General features: G+C 46.6%; 1 protein-coding gene across 1 annotated transcript in view; it reads right to left on the reverse strand.

Annotated features, from left to right (window-relative positions):
- Positions 1-24,046, reverse strand: part of OTOP2 (otopetrin 2) — a 124,921-nt gene that overhangs the window by 54,283 nt on the left and 46,592 nt on the right. The window contains exon 2 of the mRNA XM_069604547.1: positions 19,935-20,071. Within this exon, the coding sequence (XP_069460648.1) occupies positions 19,935-20,071 (137 nt within the window). The remainder of the gene's footprint in view (positions 1-19,934; positions 20,072-24,046) is intronic.

A 24,046-nucleotide genomic window follows, 5' to 3' on the forward strand; every position in this document is an offset into this window, starting at 1 on the left:
TTCCAAGGGAGTTGGGAAAACCCTGACCTTTTGGAAGCAGAGATCATGACACCCTACTGCTCGGGGTACTCTGGTCCCTTATTTCTCTGTCTACTCCTAGCAACATCCCTTACCTTCCGCTGACTGTCCCTTAGGAGGTCCTATTCCTTCTTCTATCTTTTGGCTACCGGATTCCCTTTCCTTGTCATTTGGAAGACAGGGAACACTTTAACTACCTTTGCTACCAACCTCATACCCTCATTGAAGGTTACTAGATCCTGTGTGTGTTACACTAAAGGATCCTCTGTTCTTTGCATTTTATCTGCAGTCTAGTGTTTGGAAGAACATTACTACATCAGTTCAAGGAAATATTTGCTCAAGAATACGGCTATTCTTTCAAGTCAAAGTTAAGAACACATCCTAACAGGGTTTTATCTGCCATTTCTGGCTTTTTACCTGGACATTTTGGGGCTTTTTCCTGGGGGATCCCCTTGATCTTGTTCCCCTGCAGGTCACGGTGGCCTCTGAAGGAGCTTGCCCTTATTTGCATGCAAAAAAGGAAAAAAGACTCAAAGAGACCAAGAAGACCAGAAGAAAGAAAGAATCTGAAAACTCCAAAGATACTTCTGAAGGCTCGGGTGAGGAGAGGGACCGGAGAGGTATTGCAGATCTTGACAACACCCTGGCGCCACTTGCACAGCAAAGTTTTTAGTGTGTGATGTTTTTCTAAGATGGGGTGTGTATAAAATGCTGAAATCCGATAATGGGCCACATTTTGTTAAGTATTTGAACAGATAGGGCTTCTATTGTGTATTAAACACAAGTTTTCTTCTGCTTATCACCTGCAAGCAAACAGGATATGTGAGAGACTCAATGGCCTCCTTAAAGAAAGGATTGCCAAGATCAAGCTAACTTTGAAGAAGGGATGGCTCTATTGCTTGCACCCAGCTTTATATGCCCTAAGGAATCAGCCTGGGTTGGACCACCACCTCACACCCCATGAACTAGTAACAGGGAGGCGAATGAGAACACCTCTTGCACCTCCATTGAGGAGTAGAAGTAATGCCCAGAGTACTGCAAAACTGCTAGGTGATGAGCTGCATAATTATTTGACATGTATGACCTCTAGCATTTCTCTCATTTCAGATCAAGTCAAGTGTCAGGGGTATCGGTCTCAGAACACAGATGAAGACCATTCAGCAACCGGATCTCCTGAACTATTCTTGGTACCTAGACTATACTGTACTAATCAAAAATGTCACTAGGAAGTGGCACAAGCCGTGATTTAATGGCCCCTTTTGCGTTGAAAATGTCCAAGGTAGACAAGCTTGGATTCATTTGAACTATGTAAAATTGTACACCGGCGACATCGAACCTCCCACAGTTGCCAATCCAGAAGCAAGACAAGAAGAAGAATTTCAGCATGTGCAGACTCGATCGATGACGATGGAAGGACGAGAAAGCAACCAGCTAACAAATGCAGATTTTTCATATGGACTGTGACTCGGTGGGGCACTCCTTATAGATATTATAGCAGGAGTGCAAACCCTTGCTGAAAGTCACAAGAATCTTAAATTGAACTTTAGAAAAGTATTCACGTATTACAAATACGACCTGATATCGAATTTGATTTTGACAATTGGAAATGAGAGCAATTTCCGTATTCATTTCTCACTGAGTTTTTGTTTGGTTGAATGTATGGTCTTAACAGGTGGGGATGTTCACAAACTTATATTTACTGTTTTTGTATTCATCCTTCAAGCTTATTCTGCTCTTGTCAAAAGAAACGTTGATATTCACACTTTTTTACAGGATCTTAAAAATGGCCCTGTAATCAGATATGTTCATATCAATAATAGAGGAGATATTGCAGTTGTCGGAGTAAAAGAGTTTTTCTTTAAACAGTCATAGTGAAAATGAGGAATGTTGAAGCTGGTACGATTTCAAGGAATAAGTAAGCCCAACCAATTCCAGAATACCAGAAATGGTGGGAGTCTAATATGTTGGTTTGTCATATACGTATGTGCAACCACACATTTGTGTCTTTCTGTTTCTCCTGTTTAACATTCCCTATTATATTGATGCATCTGCTAAAATAGAGACAACTACGATTTCTCCTACTACAAAAACTGCTTTTGATTTGTTTTCTTTCACTGAGGTGGAAACGTCTGTGGTATTCCCCAGGCAGATAACTCTTTTTTGATTTACTTCACGATTACTATACAACCATTGAGTAGTGGTTTTAAGACTTAAGAGACATGGGGCCTCATTACGACCCAGGCGGTAAGTTACCGCCTGGGTCGTACCCTTACCACCATGGTGTAAACTATGTTTACACCATGGTGGATGGCGGATTTACCGCCCCATTCCAAGGTGAGTGGGGCGGTAAATCCCCATTTCCCATTTTACCTTTCCCCATTCCCATTTTTGCCCCATAGGGCATAATGGGAGTGGGGAAGGCGCTAATTACGCCACCGTAAATTACGGTGGCGTAATTAGCACCATGGTCCCTTAGCGCCATGGATTTTAACACCTGCAAAAAGCAGGCGTTAAAATCACCATGGCGCTAAGGGACCTTGTAATCAGGCGTTAAGGGTCGGCGCCGTTTACGGCGCCGTTAACCCCTTAACGCCTGACTCGTAATGAGGCCCATGTAGAAGAAGATAATGAAGGGATACATTACTATCTAGACAATGCAGTACACTTGGGTAATAACATGTGGTATCAGCACATGGAAAATGTGGGAGAGAGAACATCTAAGGAGAACTGCTAAATCTGTGCTCTCATACCTTATGCCATGAATGCAGCACAAACTTTAATCTCTAGAGAGATTCCAGAACAAAATGCCAGGTGCCTCATTCACCTTGCAGCATGCATGACAAGAGGAAAATTTCAGGGAAGTTGGGCCACTTTGCGATGGTGTTTGAAATGGTTGTTTCCATTCCTGGATGATTACATCAAGATGTCACAGATAGAAAGGCAACCTGGATGGGAAAGTAAGATGCTTGTGTATCCTGCAGACAGACAGGAAGAGGTAGTAATGAAAGATATGAAGAGAATGGAATACCATGATATAACAGAAGTAGCTGGATCACCTGGATGTTGGGAACAACTCAAGTCTTAGTCTATGGATGAGTGATGTCCAAAAAGGGATGGGAAGATGGAGTGATATCCTGCGCAGCTCATCTATTGAAATCATAAACATGAGCAAGAAGTGCAGAGAGTAAACAATGAATGTTTGAGGTCGTAAGTCAAGCATGCCAAGCTACGGACACAAGTCGAAGATGAGTCAGGTCCAATGATTGTGGTTCCATTGGCGAATGCGACACTGTGCTTTCACAGAGAAGGAAGAAAGCGTGTGGGAGATAACATAGGCAGCAGAACTACAGTTGACGTTTGCTGAATGGGAGCAGGGACAGCCGTCCTGATGGATCGCTATTGGGCTTGTGGGTCCAGAGCCTATATGTAGCTGCCCAAGGACTGGGGAGGGACGTGTTCCTTGGTACTTATCCATGTTCCAGCATTAGTGATTCCACAGAGTGACCTGAACATTGGTGAATTTCCAAAAGTAGATGCCCATTTGAGAAGGAGAAGATCGTTCAAATTTCTCAATTGAACAAAGAGGGAGAACTATTTCTCAGCAAAGAAGCCTTTGATGCTATTTTATATGAGCATAGGTTGTTTAGCCAGACTTTGGCAATATTCACAACTATCTTTATGCCCGGGCACCAGACGATGGTAAATGCTTAATGGCTACAGATTACCAGATCAGAGCTTCTGCAGCCCATCAACACTACCATAAAGGGATTCAATGCTATCAAAGAAGAATTGAGGGCCATAAGGCTGATGACACTACAGAACAGATATGTCCTTGACATGATCACTGCGATGGAAGGAGGAGTTTGCGCCAAAATTGGGCCATCATGTTGCATGTTCACACATTCTCACAATGACGAGAATGGGACCTTGACAGAGGACATGACATTGCTGACAGAACTACACAACCAGATAGAAGATAAGACAGAAGACATTGCAGATGATACCTCATTTGCATCTATGTTCTCATGGGTTCCACTATGGATGGCGAATATCTTCAACTTTCTTGGAGCTGTATTAGTGATGGTAATGTTTGGATTCTGTGTAATCAGGATAAAAATTGCACAGTGTAAGAGGACAACAAAGAAGGCAGCAAGAATGAAGATCATGATTGTTCTCGAATCAGGGTTTGGACATAAGGAGTTAACAGATTATGATATCAGAAAATATATAGAGAGCAGCATTTTAGCACCTGAGGGAACGAAGTTTCTGCATCCAAAACATCATAAGAAGTATGTAGGACAATGGGTCTATTGTAATCAGAATGGACAGTGCAGCTACATGACCTGGAGTGTAGATGAACATGTAAAATCAGCAGGATCCTTGTTGAAAGAAGTAGTGAAGATCTCGACCCCGAAGAAGCATTTCTTTAAGAGAAGAAATAAAAATGTGGAGAAAGTGTGGTTGATGAATCAACCAGAGGGGGGAGTGTAGAGGAGCGAGTGCCCCTGCAGGAAGTCCCGACCACTTCACACCTATGTGCTGGAAGCCAGAGATCGTGCCAATACTTGACACCAGTGACTGTGACTATTCCACTGAGAATTTATGAGAAAAGGTATCCACTAAGAAAACCCTATCTAATGTATCCCATGAGAGATGACAATCTCTTAGAAGAGGTCTCTGAAGGAATATGAAGAATGAAAGAAAGAGAAGTTGGTGACGTCACAAGAGATGAGAATGACGAACTGAGAAGATCGGCTAAAGAAGAGAATGTATGAACCTTATAGAATCTGATGACGAAGTAAAGAATCGAGTAAAATTTCATGTGCGGATTGAAGATTGTACACATGAAGAGCGCTGCAGAAAAGGCAAGCTGTTCAATAACTGTACAGATGCAGCAATGCAAGTAGACTAAGTGATCATAGAAGCTAGCTATACGTAGTGAATAGACTGCAGGCAAAGCTGCCATGATATAGAATCTAGACATCAGTGTCACAACTTTAGTAAGCTCAAGCCCATGGAGAAGATGGCTGAAAGCTGTATCGCAGCACAAACGCATCTGGGATTGTGGAAGAACCAAGAAGGGCTGTCTGGCCTAGTGTCAAAGGCTGGAGCAGCCAAGAACTGGTTATCTATCCTTGAAGGACAGTGAACGTGAGGAGCTGAGTCATCCCTTGTTAAGGTGCAAAGAAATAACACCATGAGTGTCAAGTTTTATTCATTTAATACTATTAAATGTAAGAAAATGGGCCGAATTGCAGTCTCCTGTCATGTGGGTTATGGATGGAAATAGGAGATTGGGCACACGGCTCTAGAACAGAGATAGCGTGTGCTCACACTCCCTTATATTCCCAGAGCTAAGAATACATTTCAAGGCCAAGTTCAAAGACAATATCCATGGCAGAGGGCATGGGTGATGAGAGATGATGGGCTAATTAGGTGGGGAGGTGCAGTCCAGTCTACCTCCTGGCACCTGGGGTATTGCTTACATGTTGCTAAGTGAGACAAATGTTCCAGAAGCCCACAAGCATGCCAACCAGTTGTAGAAGGCCATATAAAAAAGAGCCTTATAGTTGGAGAGCCAATGATATACCCTGTATCTAATCACTGTTGAAGATGACTTGCCCTAGGGGTGGGCATAAGTTGTCCACCTGACTGTAGAGACCCAATCACAACCCGACCCTTATAGAAAGTATACTTAGATGTTCCCGTTGAGCCAACCACAATCCCCCATAGGTTTTTCTTAATTGCCACATACTATGACATCACGTATGACAAGTTTTTGCTATAAAAGTATTGTTTTTTATTAAATGCATTGAGCTATGCAGAAAGTAATTGCTGTACTCCTTCTCTAGCAACAAGTGTGATTAGAACTGACATTGATGTGATAACTGGTGTAGGCAAGGCAGCATTAGGTGCAGTTAAAAATACAGGCATTGAGGTAATTGAAACCGTATGAGAAAGCTAAAACGACAAATGGCGAGTAAGAAATCTCAGCAGAAAGAACAGAAGCTAAAGTAAAAAAGTGACGATTTATCAAATAAGAGTGAAAGCACTGAGCCGGCTAAGAAAAGAGCTGCCCATGTAAGGAAGCTGGTACACTAACAAGCTGGATTATTAAAGATGAGAATGCCCTCATGAAGGATAATGCAGCACTGGAAGTGAGTAGAGGGAGTGAATCAGGATCTGACTTGGACTTTTTGACTGTTTCCTTGGGGGTTAGGACTACCACACCAAAGAAAGTTTTAAGTCAAGGAATTCCTATTCCTTTTTTTAAATATTTTTTTAATATATTTTATTAGTTTCATAACATAAGATAACAAAACTGGCATCAGTGGTGATAGGTCAGGCATATCAAAAAGTAAAATCCCCAACTCCCTCCCACCCATCCCTCCCCTCCCAAGACCACGGTTAGTCCTTTGTTCATCATGAGTCCATGCCCGGGCCCGGGTCGCCTTCCCCGATTGTCTCAGCCTCCAGCGACTCTGGATGGAGCAGGGGAACTGTTAGGGCCACCCAACGGTGTAGCTCCTCGCTAGAATCAAGTCTCTGTACTTGGATCGCCGCCTCCCATGCCGCAATTTTGGCTGTGATCCACTTCGCAAGATCTCCCCACCATAGGGGCATAAGCGGGCCACTGGGGCTTTTCCACCCCATGGCTATGCGCCTTTTGGCCATTATATATATAAGGTCTCTGAGCTTATTGAGGGATTTATTCTTCCTGCTGCGCCTATACCCGTCCAGGTTACATGCCGAGGGTTCGTCCACTTCGATGTCAATGTCTGCACCAGCCACTCTTTCCTTCACTTGTGTCCAGAACTCTCTAATCACTGGGCATCACCAGAACATGTGGGTCATACCAACCTTGGGCTCACTGCATATGGGACATGATTGGGTGCCTGCGCCGGTAAACCTTGATATAGCTTCCGGGGTGAGGTACGCTCTGTTCATAATATACAGTTGGATGAGCTGTAAGCGGGCGTTACGGGAGATTTTTTTGTGGTAGTGGGTTATATCACCCCATGCTTTGTCTGCGAAAACAAGGTTTAATTCGGTCTCCCATTTGTCCCGGCATTTGAGGTCATCTTTGGTGGAGCCCCATAGTAGGGCCTCGTAGATACGTGAGGTTTCGTGGCCCCCCTCAGCAGCGTTCAGTATTGTTTCGATGCATTGGTTTTCATCAGTCTGGTCGATAGCGACCGGCCATCTGCTATTTAAGGCCTGTATGACTTGACTATTCTGTGCAACAGAAATTGTTTGGCCGGGAGGCCCGTGGCATCGCAGAGATACGGGAAGGCCAAAACCGCCTGTTCTTGGATCAGGTCCCCCAGTGTGGCCACCCCAAAGGGCTCCCACTGTGTACGAGTCTCAAGTTGCCCCCGGGAATGATTGGACATGAGTGCTGCAATGGGGATCTGTGGGGAGTACGGATCCTCGGACCTGACTAGCTTGCAAGCCCTTTTCCAGAGTCGGATCCCCAACTTAATGAGGTAAGGGCAATGTTCGAGGGCCCTCTTTCTGGTCCACAGCAAATCCCTAAGTAACAGCTGGGGGAGGGCCGGCTGGAGGAGGCGAGTGTCTGTTGTGCTTTCATCGGCCATCCACCGCACAATGTGTCTTAACTAGCTAGCAAGGAAGTAGAGTTTGAAATTGGGAATCTTCAGCCCACCCCTCTCGTAAGGTCTCTGGAGAGTTTCCAATGCCACCCTGTGCCTGCCTCCCTGCCAGAGGAAGCCCTTACAGAGTTTGTTGAGGTCTTTAAGGAACGTGGGGGGGGGGTGTAGAAGGGAATGTTAGTGAAGTTATGCAATAGGCGGGGTAGGGCGACATTCTTAAGGAGGCCCGCCCTCCCGGCCACCGAAAGCGGGAGCCACCCCCAAAACTCCATGGATTTTAAAAGGGAGTCTTTGGCACTTACGGTGTTAAGAATATGTTCTGTGCCGGGGTTTCGATGTATAGTTAACCCCAAATATTTGAACAATGTCGCCTACCATTCGAGGTCTAGGGGAGGGAGAGATCCATAATCTTCACTGTGTAGTGCAGCTAGGGGGTAGAGGCAAGATTTACTCTTATTAATCTGGATCCCGGTGTGCTTGTGAAAGCTGTCCAGGGTTTCAAGTATGTAGGGTAGGAGGTGTTCAGGGTACTGTAAGTACAAGAGGGTGTCATCAGCATACATAGAGACGAGGTGAGTTGTTCCATCTATTTCAATGCCCCCATCTCCATATTCCTGTCTTAGGTAGGCTGCTACAGGCTCAGCGGCAATAATGTACAACATGGGGGACAGAGGGCAACCCTCACGGGTGCCTCTGTGTAGGGACCATTTCGCGGAAAAGGATCTATTGGTTCGTACCCTTGCAGTGGGGTTAGCATAAACCAGCAGCGTCCATTTCAGAAATACGGGGCCTATTCCCATCTTTGCCATGGTAGCATATAGCCATTCCCACCTCACGGAATCAAAAGCTTTGGTAGCGTCCAGTGACGCCACTGCAAGTTTCTGTGGTCTTCCCTCGGTACTATAAATGACGTGATGTAACCTACGCAGGTTCTCAGTGATGGATCGTCCGGGGACATATCCGGTTTGGTCTTGGTGAATCAACAGTGGGATCACTCTGCCTAGTCTGTTAGCGAGCAGTGCTGTGAGGATCTTGCAGTCTACGTTTAGCATAGAGAGGGGCCTGTATGAGCCACAATGTGCCCCGTCCTTCCCTGGTTTGAGTAGGGGTATTATCACGGCCTCGGTCAGGGAATCCGGGAGGGCGCCACGCTCGAAGGCCTCATTATAGACCTGAGCTAATATAGGGGCGAGTGTTTCCTCATAGGTTTTATAGAACTCCCCGGGTAGGCCATCCGAGCCCAGGGTTTTCCCCGCTGGTAGTGATCTAATTGCCACCTTGACCTCGTCGGAAGTGATGGGCTCGTCAAGGGTCTCAGCCATATGCGAGTCTAGTTTGGGCAAGTTGATGACGTCGAGGGCATCTTCGATCCATGTGTCAGAAGGGGGGGGGGTCTCGGAGTACAAGTTGCAATAGAAGTTAGAGAAAACCGAATTAATTTCCTGTTGGGTATGCACGATAGTGCCGTCTGGTGTGAGTATGTGGCAAATGGGTGGCCTGGGGGTTTCCCTTTTGTAGAGCCAAGCTAAGAGTTTCCCGGGTTTGTCCCCCGGGGCATGGACTCTTTCCGTGTGTTTGGCGTAGCTTAGTTTACTTAGGGCTTCCCAGTGCTTTAGGCAGGTTTGTCTAAGTTCAGTAATTTTAAGTAAATGATCAGGGGATGGGTCAGACCTGCCCTCGAGGGCACACAGGTCTCTCTCGGCTCCTTCCAACAGGGTTGTGATGGATCTCTGGGCACCCCCAACTGCTGCAAACATCTCACCTGTCATGACCACCTTATATGCCTCCCAGGCGGTGCTTCTGTATTTATCGCTATGTAGGTTGTTCTGCCAATATTCTTCAGTACCGTCTCTTATGCACTCTCTGAATGCTGTATCAAGTAGGGCTTCAGCTCTCAATCTCCAAGTGGGAATGGGGGGTCTAGACGGGAACACCTCCCAGGTGACCAACAGGGGAGAGTGATCGGACAGTACCCTCGGCAAATAGTGCGCGTCAACAAATGCAGACTGTTGTATCTGGCTGAGAAAAATATAATCTAGCCTGGTATGCACGGCATGTGGTGAGGAGTAGAAGGAGTACTCACGTTGCTCCAGGTGCTGGTCCCTCCAAATATCACTGAGTTGTAATTGTTGGACTAGATTGGAGAGTATTTTGGCCGGGGGGAGGGGCGATCGTGTTTATTGTCGGATCTATCCAGTAGAGGGCTAAGGGTGCAGTTATGGTCGCCTCCCCATATCATAATTCTGTCCATATATGGGGTGAGCCGTGTATAGAGGGAGTGGAAGAAGACAGTTGCATCATGGTTGGGTGCGTAAGTACTAACCAGGCATAGCTCTTTGCCCTCGATAGAGCCACAAACCACAACCATACTCCCCTTGTTGTCCGATTTAGTACTAGTAAGCCTGAAGGGGACCTTGGGGGCAATCCAGATCAAGACCCCTCTGGCATAGGAGGAGTAAGCAGAACCCACTAGGGTGCCACGCCAGGTTTTGGCCAGGGCATCTAGCTTTTTGGCAGTTAGGTGAGTCTCTTGGAGCATGGCGATTCCTACCCTGCATCTCTTCAAGCAGGATTGGATGCGTCGTTGTTTGACGAAGCTGTTCAGGCCTCTGACGTTCCAAGTAGCGATCTTTACTGTGTCAGCCTTAGGTGTTACGTAGATCGACATGTGTGGCCAGCCGGACTCGGGATCTAGTTAGTGCAGCAATGCATATCGAGGGCTTCCGTGGTCTCGGTAAATTCCCTTTGTAGTTCCCAACTGTAGTAATAACTCCCTGTTTCCCACCCCCCCTTAACTGTAAACAACCCAAACATAGAACTAGCCCAGGGAGGTCACCCTCGTTATGACAATCCCGTTTCTGCTCCGTAGGACCGTGCATAGGTCTCCAGGTGCCCTACGGGTGGGTATGTACACCCAAAAAAAGGGGGAAGAAATTTTCCAGGGGGTGGAGTGAACCTTGACTCCAGTGTCTCCTTGTAAGGATCTGCTCAGCTGTGCGGAGGCTCAATTCGCCCACCGGCGGTGGGTAGAAGCTGCATGATTCCTATCAAGATGGCGGGAGAAACGTTATCTCGGTTTCCGCTTTCTTTCCTCGACATCAGGTATTTGCAGTCCGTCCATCCAGTCTCTGGCCTGTGCCGGAGTGTCGAACAGGTGTGCCCTATTGTTGTGCAGCACTTTAAGTCTCGAAGGGTACAGGAGCATATAACGCAACCCAGCTGCCTTCAATCTGGCCTTCTTGTGTATAAACTGGGCTCTGTTCATTTGAACCTGGAAGGTATAATCAGGGTAAATAGCGATTGTGGCGGAGTCCCGTTTGAGTTGACAACCTGCTCGGGAAAAGACCAGGATTACCTCTCGGTCCTTGTAGTTAAGAACTTTTGCTATCACCGGCCTGGGTGGGGTGCCCGCCGGAGGTTTCTTAGCGAGGAATCTGTGGGCCTTTTCAATGGTTAAGCCTTGGCAGAGTTTACCGGCTCCCACCTCCTGTAGCAGGAGGTTCTCTACACAGTTAGTGGGGTCGGAGCCCTCAGAACCCTCCGGCAGTCCAAGGAGACGAATATTATTACGCCGGGCTCTTCCCTCCGCTTCCTCCGCCCTATATTCCAAGTTCTTGACCCTTTGTTGGAGCTCGTCGACGTCTCGGAGAAGGTGCGTTTTGGATTCGGTATTTTCTGTGACTTGTGTTTCGAGCACCTCAGTCCTGCCGGCTAAGGAGCGGACATCCTGGCGCAGGAGGCCCAGGTCTATGGCAACGGCATCGATTTTATGTTCCATCGTTGTTTGGAGTAGTCTGATGGCTTTGAGGAGCTGGGTGTTACTGGGTTCGGGTGTCGTCATTGCCGTAGGGTCCGATTGAACGTCTGTGGTCGCTCTGTTCGAGCTCTCAAGGTTCGGAGATTTGCTGGCTGCGTAAGTGTCCATGGTGGTCTGTCGCTGCTTGGGCCTGCCGTTTTTACCAGCCATCTTGTGAGCACACAGTCCACTCGCTCCAAGGGCGTCAGGGGCGCAGGTGGTAGGCCGCTAGTCGCAGTCACAGAGGGGTGCTTCTCACTGTTGCTGCAGGGCCCACACGGCCATACCGCCCGGGGCCGAGGTGAAGTTGTGAGGCTGCTCGGGAGTCCCAAGGGGGCCCAGGGGTCGCCGTAGAGGGGGGAGAAGCTTCGGCCCAGTGAGGCGGGAGACAGCGCCCGTCTCAGGTGTCAAGGAAGGGGTAATACGCAGGCTGCTCGAAGGTGGTTGTGCTCCGATCTCTCGCCGTATTACAATTGTTTGGCACCCCCTTTCCGTGGTGAGTGAGCAGTGGGGTCTTTAGGCGGTGATTTCTGGGCGCCAAGGTGGGGCTCCGTACATCCGAGGTGGCAGGTGGCGGGGTCAGGGAGTTGTGCAGTGCCCACACCCCGTCCTGTGGGTGTAGTCAATGTTGGGCGGCGGGTCAGCTATGGCCGCCCGTGGGCTCACCAGTTCTTATGGGTGCACAGTGCGCCGGGCTTGGGCCGCCCTCGGTGTTGACTGCAGGACGCAAGGTGGTTCCAGGCAACGGGGTACTACTGGGATCCACTCCTGTGGCTCTCCCTAATGTAGATTCGCGTTGGCGGGGGGGGCCGAGGTCCCAGCAACTCGGGGAGGCTAGGGGGACGGAGCACTATGTGACCGCAGGTCCTCTATCGCTCCGCTCCCGAAGCACGAGTCAGGGCTGGTTACCCCCCGCCCCGCTTACCTTCGCGGCACCGGCCGGCCGCTGGTCTTGTCAGGGCTCCGCAGGGCTCCGCGGGGGTCCGCTGCACTCCACGGGCAGGACGCTGCTGGATGAAGGCCCAGGGGCCGGCCCGCTCTGTCTGCGAGCGCAGTTGTTCCGCTCCTCTCCTTCGACCCCGGCACAGGCTGGCTGCCCCGCTTCCCTATGCGCTCCGGCTCCCCTATGCGCTCCAGTGGGCGACGTCCTCTGCGGTGCAGGCGCGCTCCGGTCCCTCGAGACTCAGGACGTGGGAGCCGCCATTTTCGTTCTCTGCTCCGGCACTGCTCTCTCGGCGTATGACGGCGTTGGTTGTCCCCAGCCGTCTGAGAGACGGGTCAAACGATTGCGGATGGGATCCGGCGGCGAATTGTGCAGGTTGCGACGTTTAAAAGCTTGCAAAAATGCATGAAAAACAGCTTATGATGGCACATCGGCACGGAGCTCACAGGAGACACGTCCGCTCTACATGGCAGTTAGCCACGCCCCCAGGAATTCCTATTCCTATTTATAATTCAACTGGTGTAACTATGAAAGATTATAAGGTGTATAATATTAAGAGACTACATCAGAAAAACCATAGAGGCTGGGTTAATTGGTCGGCGTGGTTATCAACACTTAACACCTAATTCATGTGCAAATATGCATTTTACGCGCAAATAATTCCATGAATCAGGGTGCGAATGAAATCCCACAATTTAGAATGCTGATTTCAGGGGATTTTGACTTCATAGAACCTTTGAAGTGCAGAAATGCAAATGTATCAAATATTCATTGTAAAAATATGGGCGCTGTCTTGTTGATTCTGAAGTTTAAATCTTTGTTGTAGGCCATGCGCACTGCCGATACTGGGCCAACTCAGAGGGAATTTGGCAAGACAACTGAAGCAGGGAACACTCCCGTGAAAGGTTGAAGAAATGCAGAAGATTTTTAAATGGTTGGCTGACACACTTGGAACAGGTTCATCAGTTAGCCAATGATTGCTGGTGCTTTCCACTTGGAATACTCAGCGGCTTAGTCATCTGTTCAGAGCAAGAAAATCATGGAATGCCATGGCAGAGAATAACATCTTTCTCTTACAGGAAACCTGGCTTAACTCAGTGTATTTTGTAGATGGGTTTACGATTCACCAATAGATGGCTAAAAGAGGAGAGAAAGGAAGACAATATGGGTGGCTGGTAATTGGTGTAAGGATTCTCTACCACTTAAAAAGGTTAGAGTGAAATGAGGTTGGTGAATTACTTATGGCGGTAGAGATAGAAGGCGGCGAGTGAAATAATTCTAGGTGCATATTGATAGTAAATATCTATAATCCCCCCGGTGGAAGATGGGGTGAGGATATCAGAGAGGCATTAGGAGATCTCTTCACAGGCTGGTCGAAAGGTGATGAGGGTGAATATATGGTGGTAGTGGGTGATCTGAACTGCCACTTTGTATCCCCTGACCATTCCTATTTTTTTGATAGTGTCTATGAGAAATGTGTTATGAAACAGAATGACATGAATCTAGAGGGAAGAAAGTGAATGAGCTACCTGCAGAGCTGGGAGTTAATAATGTTATATGGCACCCAGGCAAAAAGAGAGCTACCTTAGATTATGTTTTTGTTAACTCTGCATTGCTCTTGGCAGTGCAGAATCTGGATATTAAATGTAATGCATATAGTGACCGCTGTGGTGAAAATGGTTGCAAAGGACATATGTGGGGAGAGCACATTTTGTAAGATGGGTGGTTAATCATGCAAAAAAAACTAATTTGGTGGACGCAAAGAAACATCGAAAGTGCAGGCAGGTCACTGCAAAAGGTGGATCCCTTCCTGACTTGGGAGCTAGCAGCCTTAAATATTAATGAAACTGAAGAATGGATTCAGAGGTTCTCTAATCTAAATACCTACACAGATTATAAACCTAGCCCGATTAGGCCCGTAGATAAAAAGGCTCCCTCTTATGATATGAGAGTCAGAGATTGTAAAAGGAAAAGGAGGAGGGAGATACGCTGGGCCAAAAGAACTCTAGAGGTAAATATTAGTCTCTTAAAGGTCATAAAGGCGATTAAGAGCGAGTATCTGAATTGGGTTCAGCAACATAAATATGCTGATATAAATTGCTCAGATAGCAGAAATTGGTGACAACTCTGTGCACTAGAGACTGCAGATCTATATGGAAAGTGTTGGCTTTGGCGAAAGGCAATTAGAAATGTGAAAACCTGAATCCGATATGCGGGATTTTGTGGAAAGAACATATTAATAAAGTATCTGGAGAGGGTCCAATAGATGCGGGATTGACTGATCTGGAATGAGAACCTGGATCTGAGATAAATATTGATGAGGAAGAGATACTGAATCTCATTAAGAAATTGAAATAATCAAGAGCTCTGTGTGCTAATGGACGCTCAACGTTGGGGTTAAACAAGAAGCTTTTAATTTGGACCAAAATTATTAAAATGTTACTTTTATAAAGTAATTTTCTTGGGGCAGATCCTGTATACTTGAAAGACTGCTGTTATCGTCCCAGTCTTTAAGAAAGGAGATCCCTTGAATCCAGGCAACTATCGACTCCTCTCTATGTAAGATACCAGAGGGAAACTATTTGCGGCTTCCTTACTAGACAGATTGCAGTACTGGGTAAATGACATTAGTCTGTTGGACAATTTCCAATCAGGTTTTCGACCAGGACATAATACGATCCAAAATATAAGATTGTTAGATCAGCTGAAATGTAAACCTTTTGAATTAGATAGCCCAGGCCTCTACATTGTATTTATTGATTTTCAGAAGGCCTTTGATTCTATTAATCGCCTGAGGTTTTGGCCAAAGATGGAAACGTATAATTGCCCTTAAGACCTTTTATATCTGGTCAAAAAAAATGCATGAAATATCTTCCACGCAAATATGTCTGAGTGAGAGTGGACTACTCACACAGCCTGCTGATATCATATGGGGGGTCAAACAAGGCTGTGCTTTGTCCCCCTTGCTTTTCAATATTTATTTGGCAGATCTTCCCAAGATATTGATTAAGCATAAAGGGTGTCCCCCTAAAATTAGCAGTTTTCATTGTCCTTGTGTAGCCTACGCAGACAATCTGGTAATCATGGATCACACTATAGTGGGGCTTACTGGTCACTCAAGAGACTGTGGAAGTATGTGAAGGAGAACGGATTAGCTATAAACATGATCAAGACAAAAGCAGTGTAATTTAATAATAAGCCTATTAATAGGGCAAGGAATATGGTTGACGAAAACATCATTGATTATTTGGAGCCGTACTGCTATAGGGTGTAGACATTGCACAGTCCAGCGATAACGCCTGCACAATTAACTGGTGCTATTTCCCAATTTACCAAAAATGTAGGGGGGTTTTTGTTTGAAGGAGCCCATCACCTCTACTGTCCATGTTTTTGCCCGGCAATCCTGTATGGTTTGGAGGGTTTTACTGAGACTAATTAGGAGTGGCTACAAGTATTAGAAGGTACATTTTGTCAAAAGATACTTGGATTACCTTTTGGTGTCCCATTGGATATAATACACCTAGAGTTAGGGCTAATATCAATTACTTCCATGCTCAAGAAATCCCAAACATTGGTGTATATTGGTATAGTGAATAGCTCTGATAATCAACTATGGATAAGCCTGAGACAAGAAATAATGGCTGGTAAGGGACTGGTATTTCCAGACATGGTTCTGAAACTCTTTGTCGAAATTGGCTGAGAGCCTGATTGGAATTATACATGACTAAGAAGGTTGAGCAGTGGGATTGATGTATGAATTCTATTCACTTAGCTAGGCTGAAGAGCTATGATTTTGTGGGGAAAATGGTATATACCTTCAAACGGGCTCAACCTTATCTTATACTCTGCCGTCATCCAACGTTAGAAGGTTTATATGGCTGCTATGAATGAACCCGCTGCCCCTTAGCTCATGCCAAGGCTCAAGATGGAAAATTCCTCAGGAAGACCATTTTTGCTGCACCTTTAAGCTAACTACTAAACTTGAGACGAGCAAACATGTCTTAACCGTGTATATTGCCTTGAGAGATGTTTATATAACACATTTGGGGTCCTTGGTACATGAGAGCAACACAATTAAAAGCTATCGACTTTGGCTACAATGTCTGAATGCTACTGGTACTGTGACCCATCTTGCATTGTACAGGGTATGGCTAGTGGTCCAAAATTGTATAAAATGAAGGTTGCCTTCAATGATAACAATGTGGTTGATGATAGTCTATGGCGAGCATCAGTATTCATTATCCATTATTCTTAAATAATAAGATATGAATTTGTGTCGGTGACCTGTGGTATTATGTGGATTGCTATATATTTTACTGTACATTTATCATGTGTTTTTTATCGGTTTTATGTAATCGTTATGATATATATATATATATATATATATATATGCATATATATATATATATATATATATATATATATATATATATATATATATATATATTTATATATATATATGTAAAGTATTTTACTAAATCACGTTAAAATAGAAATTAAATAGCTACAAACGTTACCTAGCAGTGTTTCTAAGATTGCCTGTACAGTTCATTTATTTTGCCTGACTAAGCTGTTGGCACAATCTGTGCTGGATCCCAACTGCTGGCCACCTGTCTGACGAAATGACTACTGCTTTGCATGATTACCGGGATGAGTCGTTTTTTAAAAAAGAAATCCTACTCAGCTCTACACTAGTACTAAACCCAATCATAAAGGGAAAACAGTCACAACCTTACAGATATACCTCCTTCACCTCTTCTGGTCGGATGAGCAGAGGGCAGGTAAAACTTTTCAGTAGGGTTGTGAGCTAGCAACGAAGCATCGAAACAACAATAGTACATGCTACCACAATAAAGGACATGTCCAATAAGGGTTCAATATAAAAATTATTGTAGTATTTAGTTAAACAAATGAAACAAAGGCCCTAATAAAAACACTAATACTCATCCCTGTAGTGGAAGGCACAGAAGATGCAGACTTTGCACTCTGGGTCTGCAGGTAGAGTTGGACAGGCAACAGTCTCTGCCGCAATGTTCCAGTTTAAGGCTATGGCCCCCATTACTGTTTTGCCAGTATCCCACCAGAATTACCAGTGGGATATTGGCAAAACTGCCTCACCGTCTCCGCCACCCGATATCCCGGTATTACTGCGCTATGACAGGCAGTGGAGACGCCGGTACGTTCCCATTCCATGGAGTCTATTAGGATGGGGTTGTCAGGTTTACCTGCGCCGGTAGTACTGGTGCCAGTGATTCTGGCAATTATTTGCTGATAGGGGTCTGAACTCCTGGCAGGTCAGGCATGCTGGTAGTTCACTTTCGCTACCGGGAAACTTGTGATTCCCTGGTCTGGAAAATATTACGGTGCTTGTTTTACCAGCATTTTTTTCCAGACTGGGGACCTTGTAATGAGGACCTTGTATGTCTTAAAGGATAGAGAGTGAGGTTTTACATGTCTCAAGCATCCTTTAAACCAGGCTGGGGGAACAGCACTACTATGAATACTTATATATTCTTCTTGCGGGGTTTCACAGTTTTGAGACAGGCTTCTGGGTACTTTACAGTGGTTTGAGACACTGTCGAGATGGGCTGATTCCCAATTTTGCAGAGTTGGAGTAGTGATGATTTACGTCTGCCATCCTGGCGGTTGAGTCAGAAGCAAGATAGGCTGAGTTGGCACTTCCATTGGGTTGAGTTGGCATCGAGATGGGTTAAGTCAATGCCCAAAGTAGGACAAGCCGGAATCGCGACAAGTCATGCCTGTGCTCCCATTGGGTAGAGTCAGCATCAAGATGGGTTGAGTCAATGCTCACAGTAGGACGCGCTGGAATCGAGACAGTTCAAGCCAGTGCTCCGGGCAGGTTGAGTTGGCGGAGAGACAGTTTGAGCCAATTGCTTCCAACGGGTTGAGTCAGCATTGAGAAGGCTCAGAAAGTTTGGAATGCCAAAGGCAGCTCCGGCGGTCCTGTAGCAGCTTGAAAAGGACTCAACATTGTTTAAGTTGTCTTACAAGCAGTTCACCGTGGAAAACAGAGCCCAGAGAAGTTCCTTGGTTCTTGGGGTGCTGGGCGACCTCGTCCAGATTCTCCAAGGATAAGGTGAGCCTTTCAACTATCCTTTTCAGCCAGGAATGTTGCCACAGAGCACATGCAGGGGCTGCCCGCTCCAGTGAGCAGATTCCTTGTTACCAGTGTTCAAAGCAGCTGGCAGGCCTTGTCCAAACAGCAGATTACCACAAATAGTCCTAAGGGATGGGTGAGGGGAATCTTGTGATTCTTTCTTACATGGCCTTATATTCATATCAATGGCTGAGGACTTTGAACAGAGTGATACTCCAATATGGCGCCAGTGTAATTCTTCTTCTTTTGATATCCAATGATGATTCAACTTAAGTGGGTGGTCTCATCCCTTTATATACTCCATTTTCCATGGCAGATTGGTCCATTTCAAGCCTCCCTGCAGGCTCTAATTCCATGTGCCATGAAAAGAGTATGTCCCTGGTGATGTCAGTCCTCGAATTATTTGTCTCCAGGAAGTGGGCATGGGGAACAGGAAGTGTGAGTGGCTTAAGCGATTCCAAGATTAACCATCCAAGACCATTCTCCTGGCTGTCATAAGCACTTTATCTGTGGCTCACCCTTGAGCTCAGACTCCCCAGCACTTACCCCCTCTTCCTTGCTGCACTTGCATGTTGTGAATACTCAGAAGGCATAGTAGGTTCGTCCCTTCTACCCCTCCTGCTCTTAAATATTGTGCATGTAGTGTTTTTCTCTAGCCCTTACTCCCCCCCTGACCTGTGGGTGCTTTGAAACAGTATTTTCTTATTCTATAAGCGCCTGACAATAAATAAAACATATATATTTCACTCCTGGGCTACTTTAACTCTTCCCTCTACCCTGTCTGGCTTATATCAGAGAGACACCACTAATTGCCACTGTGATGTGATCTCTACATTGCCCTGCAGTGCAGGCCTTTGAAGAATTGGTTCCCAGCTCACTCCCTGGGGGTATAGCCTTTCCTCTTGGGAAGGTGACAAGCCTTCCCAAAAAGAAGATGTGGAGCTTCTAGAACTTGCCCTAAAAGGTTTGTTTTGGATGAAACCACCACATCTAACCACATAGGGTTTATATTTATTTATTAAACTGACATGAGGCCTTGAGGATGTACAAGACCACCCCTGGCTGTTGGAACTTTCTTTTCCTGTCAGCTGTTTGCAGGAATGTACATGTTACTCTGTAACTTCTTTGTGGCCAAAGAAGAGGGCAGCTGCTGGGGATGTCCAAAGACAGACCATGCAGTTACATGATTGCACTATACTTTTCAGCATGGCGAGACTGATTAGAAGAGCACAGTTTCTGAGGCAGAATTACTATCATCATTTTGTGTCACAGAAATAAAAAAAGCTTAGGCAACTACATCCTCACAAATGGCATCCCGTTTCTCTCTCTTTCGCTCTCTCTCTGTCTCTCTCTCTCTCTCTCTCTCTCACACACACACTGCTCTTGCACTGTTGACTCACGGCACATACTTTTGTGAATTATCACAAATAGGTTTCATGCGCTCACCTGGATGATGGCGAACACTGCCTGCACTACTGGGAAGAGGATCTTGATTGGAGACTCACAGCTGATATAGCCAATGTAGTGACCGATCTTGAAGACATCCAGCACCAGCGTGCAGACCCCGAACAAGGCCAAGCCCCCTGGGGATGAAGCAAGTAAAGGGTGATCGAATGGGCTGCTCATCGATTCCCAGACACCATAATATGCTTCTCACTGATTGGCTAAAACTAGAATGGGCTCAAGTTTTCAGACACCAAAAGGCATCTCCTGATTGGCAGACATCAGACTGCACTGGACTCTGATTCGGTCACTGCAACATGTGCTCACTGATTCGGCCATCGAAGGGGCATACTCGTTGTAAGATACAGCACCCATCTTTGATACTTTCCTGTATGTTTTTCATTAGTCATGCTTCCTTCTGTTGCTTAATGTTTTTTTACATGTATGCTAGCAAGTTTATTCTGTACAGACAATGCCCCGACACCCAGCCAGGTAAGATCCTGTACCCATTTAGCAAATACATAAAGTAAACACTAACTTTGTCCTCCCCTGAGTGGCAGCTCTGTGCTGCGCACCTGTAAAGCTGTCCCTCCCCTGAGTGGCAGCTCTGTGCTGCGCAGCCTGTAAAGCTGTCCCTCCCCTGAGTGGCAGCTCTGTGCTGCACACCCTGTAAAGCTGTCCCTCCCCTGAGTGGCAGCTCTGTTAACTGTGTGGACATGATTACTTCAGTGGTGCAGCTGGTAAGTAATGACACATCCTGTAAATGTAAAACCCATGAATGTACTGAAACAGACATCGCTCCATCAAATAGGACTAATTGGCTTAAAACAAACCTCTTTGTTCTCACCTATGATATAGCACTGTGGTAAGTCGGACATTGGAGATGGACATTATGACATGTTTCTCAATTGGTTCAGGTTTATTAAAATAAAGAAATGCCTGTCCTAGACCGACCTCTGTGATGAAGGTTTCCTGTTCTACGAAATAATAAACTGATCCTGGTCAGGATGCCTTGCAGAATAACATTTGTCCTCTGTACCAAACCTAATCTATCCTAGTGTCTGTCACTACCACCAATAACAAAGAAACATGCATTTGCCCAAAGAAGTATTCAACTTCCCTCTTGGCCTGGGCGTGACGCCCACCAAATTGTAAATCCAGTTCTTTCCTTTTAACTCAGGCCTCAGCCTGCCTGTATAGTTCGAAACAAGTGCACTGTCTCTCTTGATTCTCTGTAGAAGGAGACTCTTGACCCCCTCATTTTGTTCAACTAAAAAAGTTCAAACTTCTGCTGTGATACCTGTCCTTGTAGTTCAGTCACTTGTATGGAACAACAAGACCTAAACCTCCCTGCTCACTGTGCTCAGAGAGGCACAGCTTCACCTCACTGATGAGGCCCAACAAGGCTGAAACACGTGTATGGGGTTGCTGTTGGTACTCTTATTCAGAGAGGCATTGCCATAGCATTTCAGTGCTGGACTGCCCATGTGGGCGGGACAAAGACTGATATGCAAACAGATATTTCCCATCTGTGAAAGGTACAGTGAGCAAAAAGCGTGTGCTGCAAACTCTCATCTCAGAACAGGTTATCATGCCATGCTCCTTTTGGAGAGGAGCGCCAGCTACCTTTTTTGAAATATTTGCAAGGAACTTGGGGTTGGTTACCCTGAGTTACCTGGGGGCAACTAGACGTGGACTCCCTGCTCACTGTGCTCAGAGAGGCACAGCTTCACCTCACTGATGAGGCCCAACAAGGCTGAATCACGTGTATGGGGTTGCTGTTGGTACTCTTGTTCAGAGAGGAATTGCCATAGCATTTCAGTGCTGGACTGCCCATGCGGGCGGGACAAAGACTGATATGCAAACAGATATTTCCCATCTGTGAAAGGTACAGTGAGCAAAAAGCATGTGCTGAAAACTCTCATCTCAGAACAGGTTATCAAGCCATGTTCTTTCTGGAGAGGAGCGCCTGCTACCTTTTTTGAAAGACCTAAACCTCTGTTTAGCTGGTCTCTCCTGCTCACCCCTCCAGGGTATCTTGGTACTCCTTATCCGATTGGGTTTCTTGATCCAGTTCGGATCTTCTGGTTCTATTGCCCTGTGCAAATAATTAGGCCTCTTAGTACGCTATGGGGCGCTCAGGTTCTTAGCCCTGGCTGGGCTCTCTGATCCTTTAGACCAGAGCCCTGATTCTCCCGAAGCTGGACTACTGTAACAGCCTCTATCTAAATCTGCCTGCCTCTACTCTCCGCCCTCTGCAACTCATCCAGAACAGGACTGCAAGACTTGTCCTTGGCCTCAAGGCCAGGGACCGTATCTCTCCAGGACTGAAATTGCTACACTGGCTCCCAGTGGCTGCGAGGATTAAGTTCAAAACCCTCTGCATTGTCCACAAGGCCTTCTGGGGCCTGGGGCCAAAATAGCTTCAACTCTCTCTTCCTAAATATCTTCCTTCTCGAGCTCTTCGCTCATCCGCCTCCAACTCTCTCAGGGTCAGCAGCTTCTCCAAGCAACGAGTTGGGGGGAGATCTCTCTCCGCAGCAGGGGCCTCCCTCTGGAACAGCCTTCCTGCCTCCCTGAAACTTGAGGAGAACATCTCCGGTTCCGGAAGCACCTCAAAACCTTCCTCTTTGCTTCTGCTTTCTCTCCTCCTCTCCCCTGCTAAATCACTGAAACTGCACTGAATCTGCAACTGGGCCAGTCACCAATCTCGGTCCTTGACCCAGCCACTCTCCCCTGCACTGCCTCCCTGACAACCCCTGCACTTCGGGACTGCCTCTGTATCCCTACAGCCCCCCCTTCCCAGCACTTGTCTGCACTTAGCTTGCACTTGCCACCAGCTGGCCCTTATTATTTATCTTGTATTTTACTAACCCTGTACTGCACTTGCCCCACTCCCTTTCCCCCTTGCACTTTTCCCTTCCCCTCTACCCATGCACTTGCACGATCTGAATGACACCTGGCCTAGTAGGATCGTTGTCTGGCTCCCCTTGTTCCCCCCTCCCTGCCTCGTCCCACCTTGAAACACTTGTGTATAGACGCGTTACAAATGCCATATCATATCATATCATATCATGCTCATTCTGGGCTACAAGGGGGAAAACCCCACAACAATTTAACACCAGCTTCCATCTAGAACCCTCCCATGTTCTAGGAGCAACAATTTCCTCATCCCGTGTGTCAAGCTCAAAAGACAAAACCGCCTTCCACAGTGAAATCACATGAACATATGATATGATATGGCATTTATAACGCTCCTGTACACAGGTGTTTCTAGGAGTGACAAGCCAATGGAGGGAAGACAGAGGGAGGACAAGACAAACAATCTTACTTGGCCTTGTGTCATTCAGATTATGCAGGTGCGACAACGCAAAGTACAGGGGGAAGGGAGAGGGGGAAGTGGCAGGGAGAGGGAGGGAGAAGTGCCATCACGGCAGCATTCCTCTGAGTAAGTGCAGCCAGGGCAGAGCGGCTCTGGGTAAGTGCAAGGAGGCAGGTGACTGTATAGGTCACAGTTACAGCCCCTAGGTGCACGGTAGGCCCAAGGCAGTGCAGGGGAGACTGATCATGCAGTAGCCTGGTACCGAGTGAGACTCGGAGGGTACCAAGCAACCAGATGGTGCAGCAGACAGGTAGGTCAGCAGGGGAGGGAGAGAGAGAAAGCAGAGGAGAAAAGGAAATTCTTGAGCTGCTTCTGGAACTTCAGGTGGTCCGGTTCAATTTTGAGAGGGGCAGGGAAGCCATTCCAGAGGGAGGCACCTGCAGAGAAGAGAGTTCTGCCCTCGAATCTCTGCCTTTAGAAGCATCCAACCCTCCGAGAGTTGGAGGTAGCTGAGTGAAGGGTTCGAGAAGGAAGGTATTTTGGAAGAGAGAGTTGGATGGAGTGCAGGCCCTGGCCCCAGAAAGCCTTGTGGATGATGCAGATGGTCTTGAACTTTATCCTTACACCAACCGGGAGCCATCAGAGAGATTTCAGGGCTGGATAGATACAGTCCCTGGGCTGGAGGCCAAGGATAAGTCTTGCAGTACTTTTCTGGAAGGCAGATTGAGAAAGAGGCTGTTGCAGTAGTCCAGTTTAGAGATAAACAGGGCTCTGGAGACAGTGAGCTTCTGGG

This window comes from Ambystoma mexicanum, chromosome 3q (genome assembly GCF_040938575.1).
Source record: "Ambystoma mexicanum isolate Mex_15411 chromosome 3q, UKY_AmexF1_1, whole genome shotgun sequence".
Classification (NCBI taxonomy): domain Eukaryota; kingdom Metazoa; phylum Chordata; class Amphibia; order Caudata; family Ambystomatidae; genus Ambystoma; species Ambystoma mexicanum.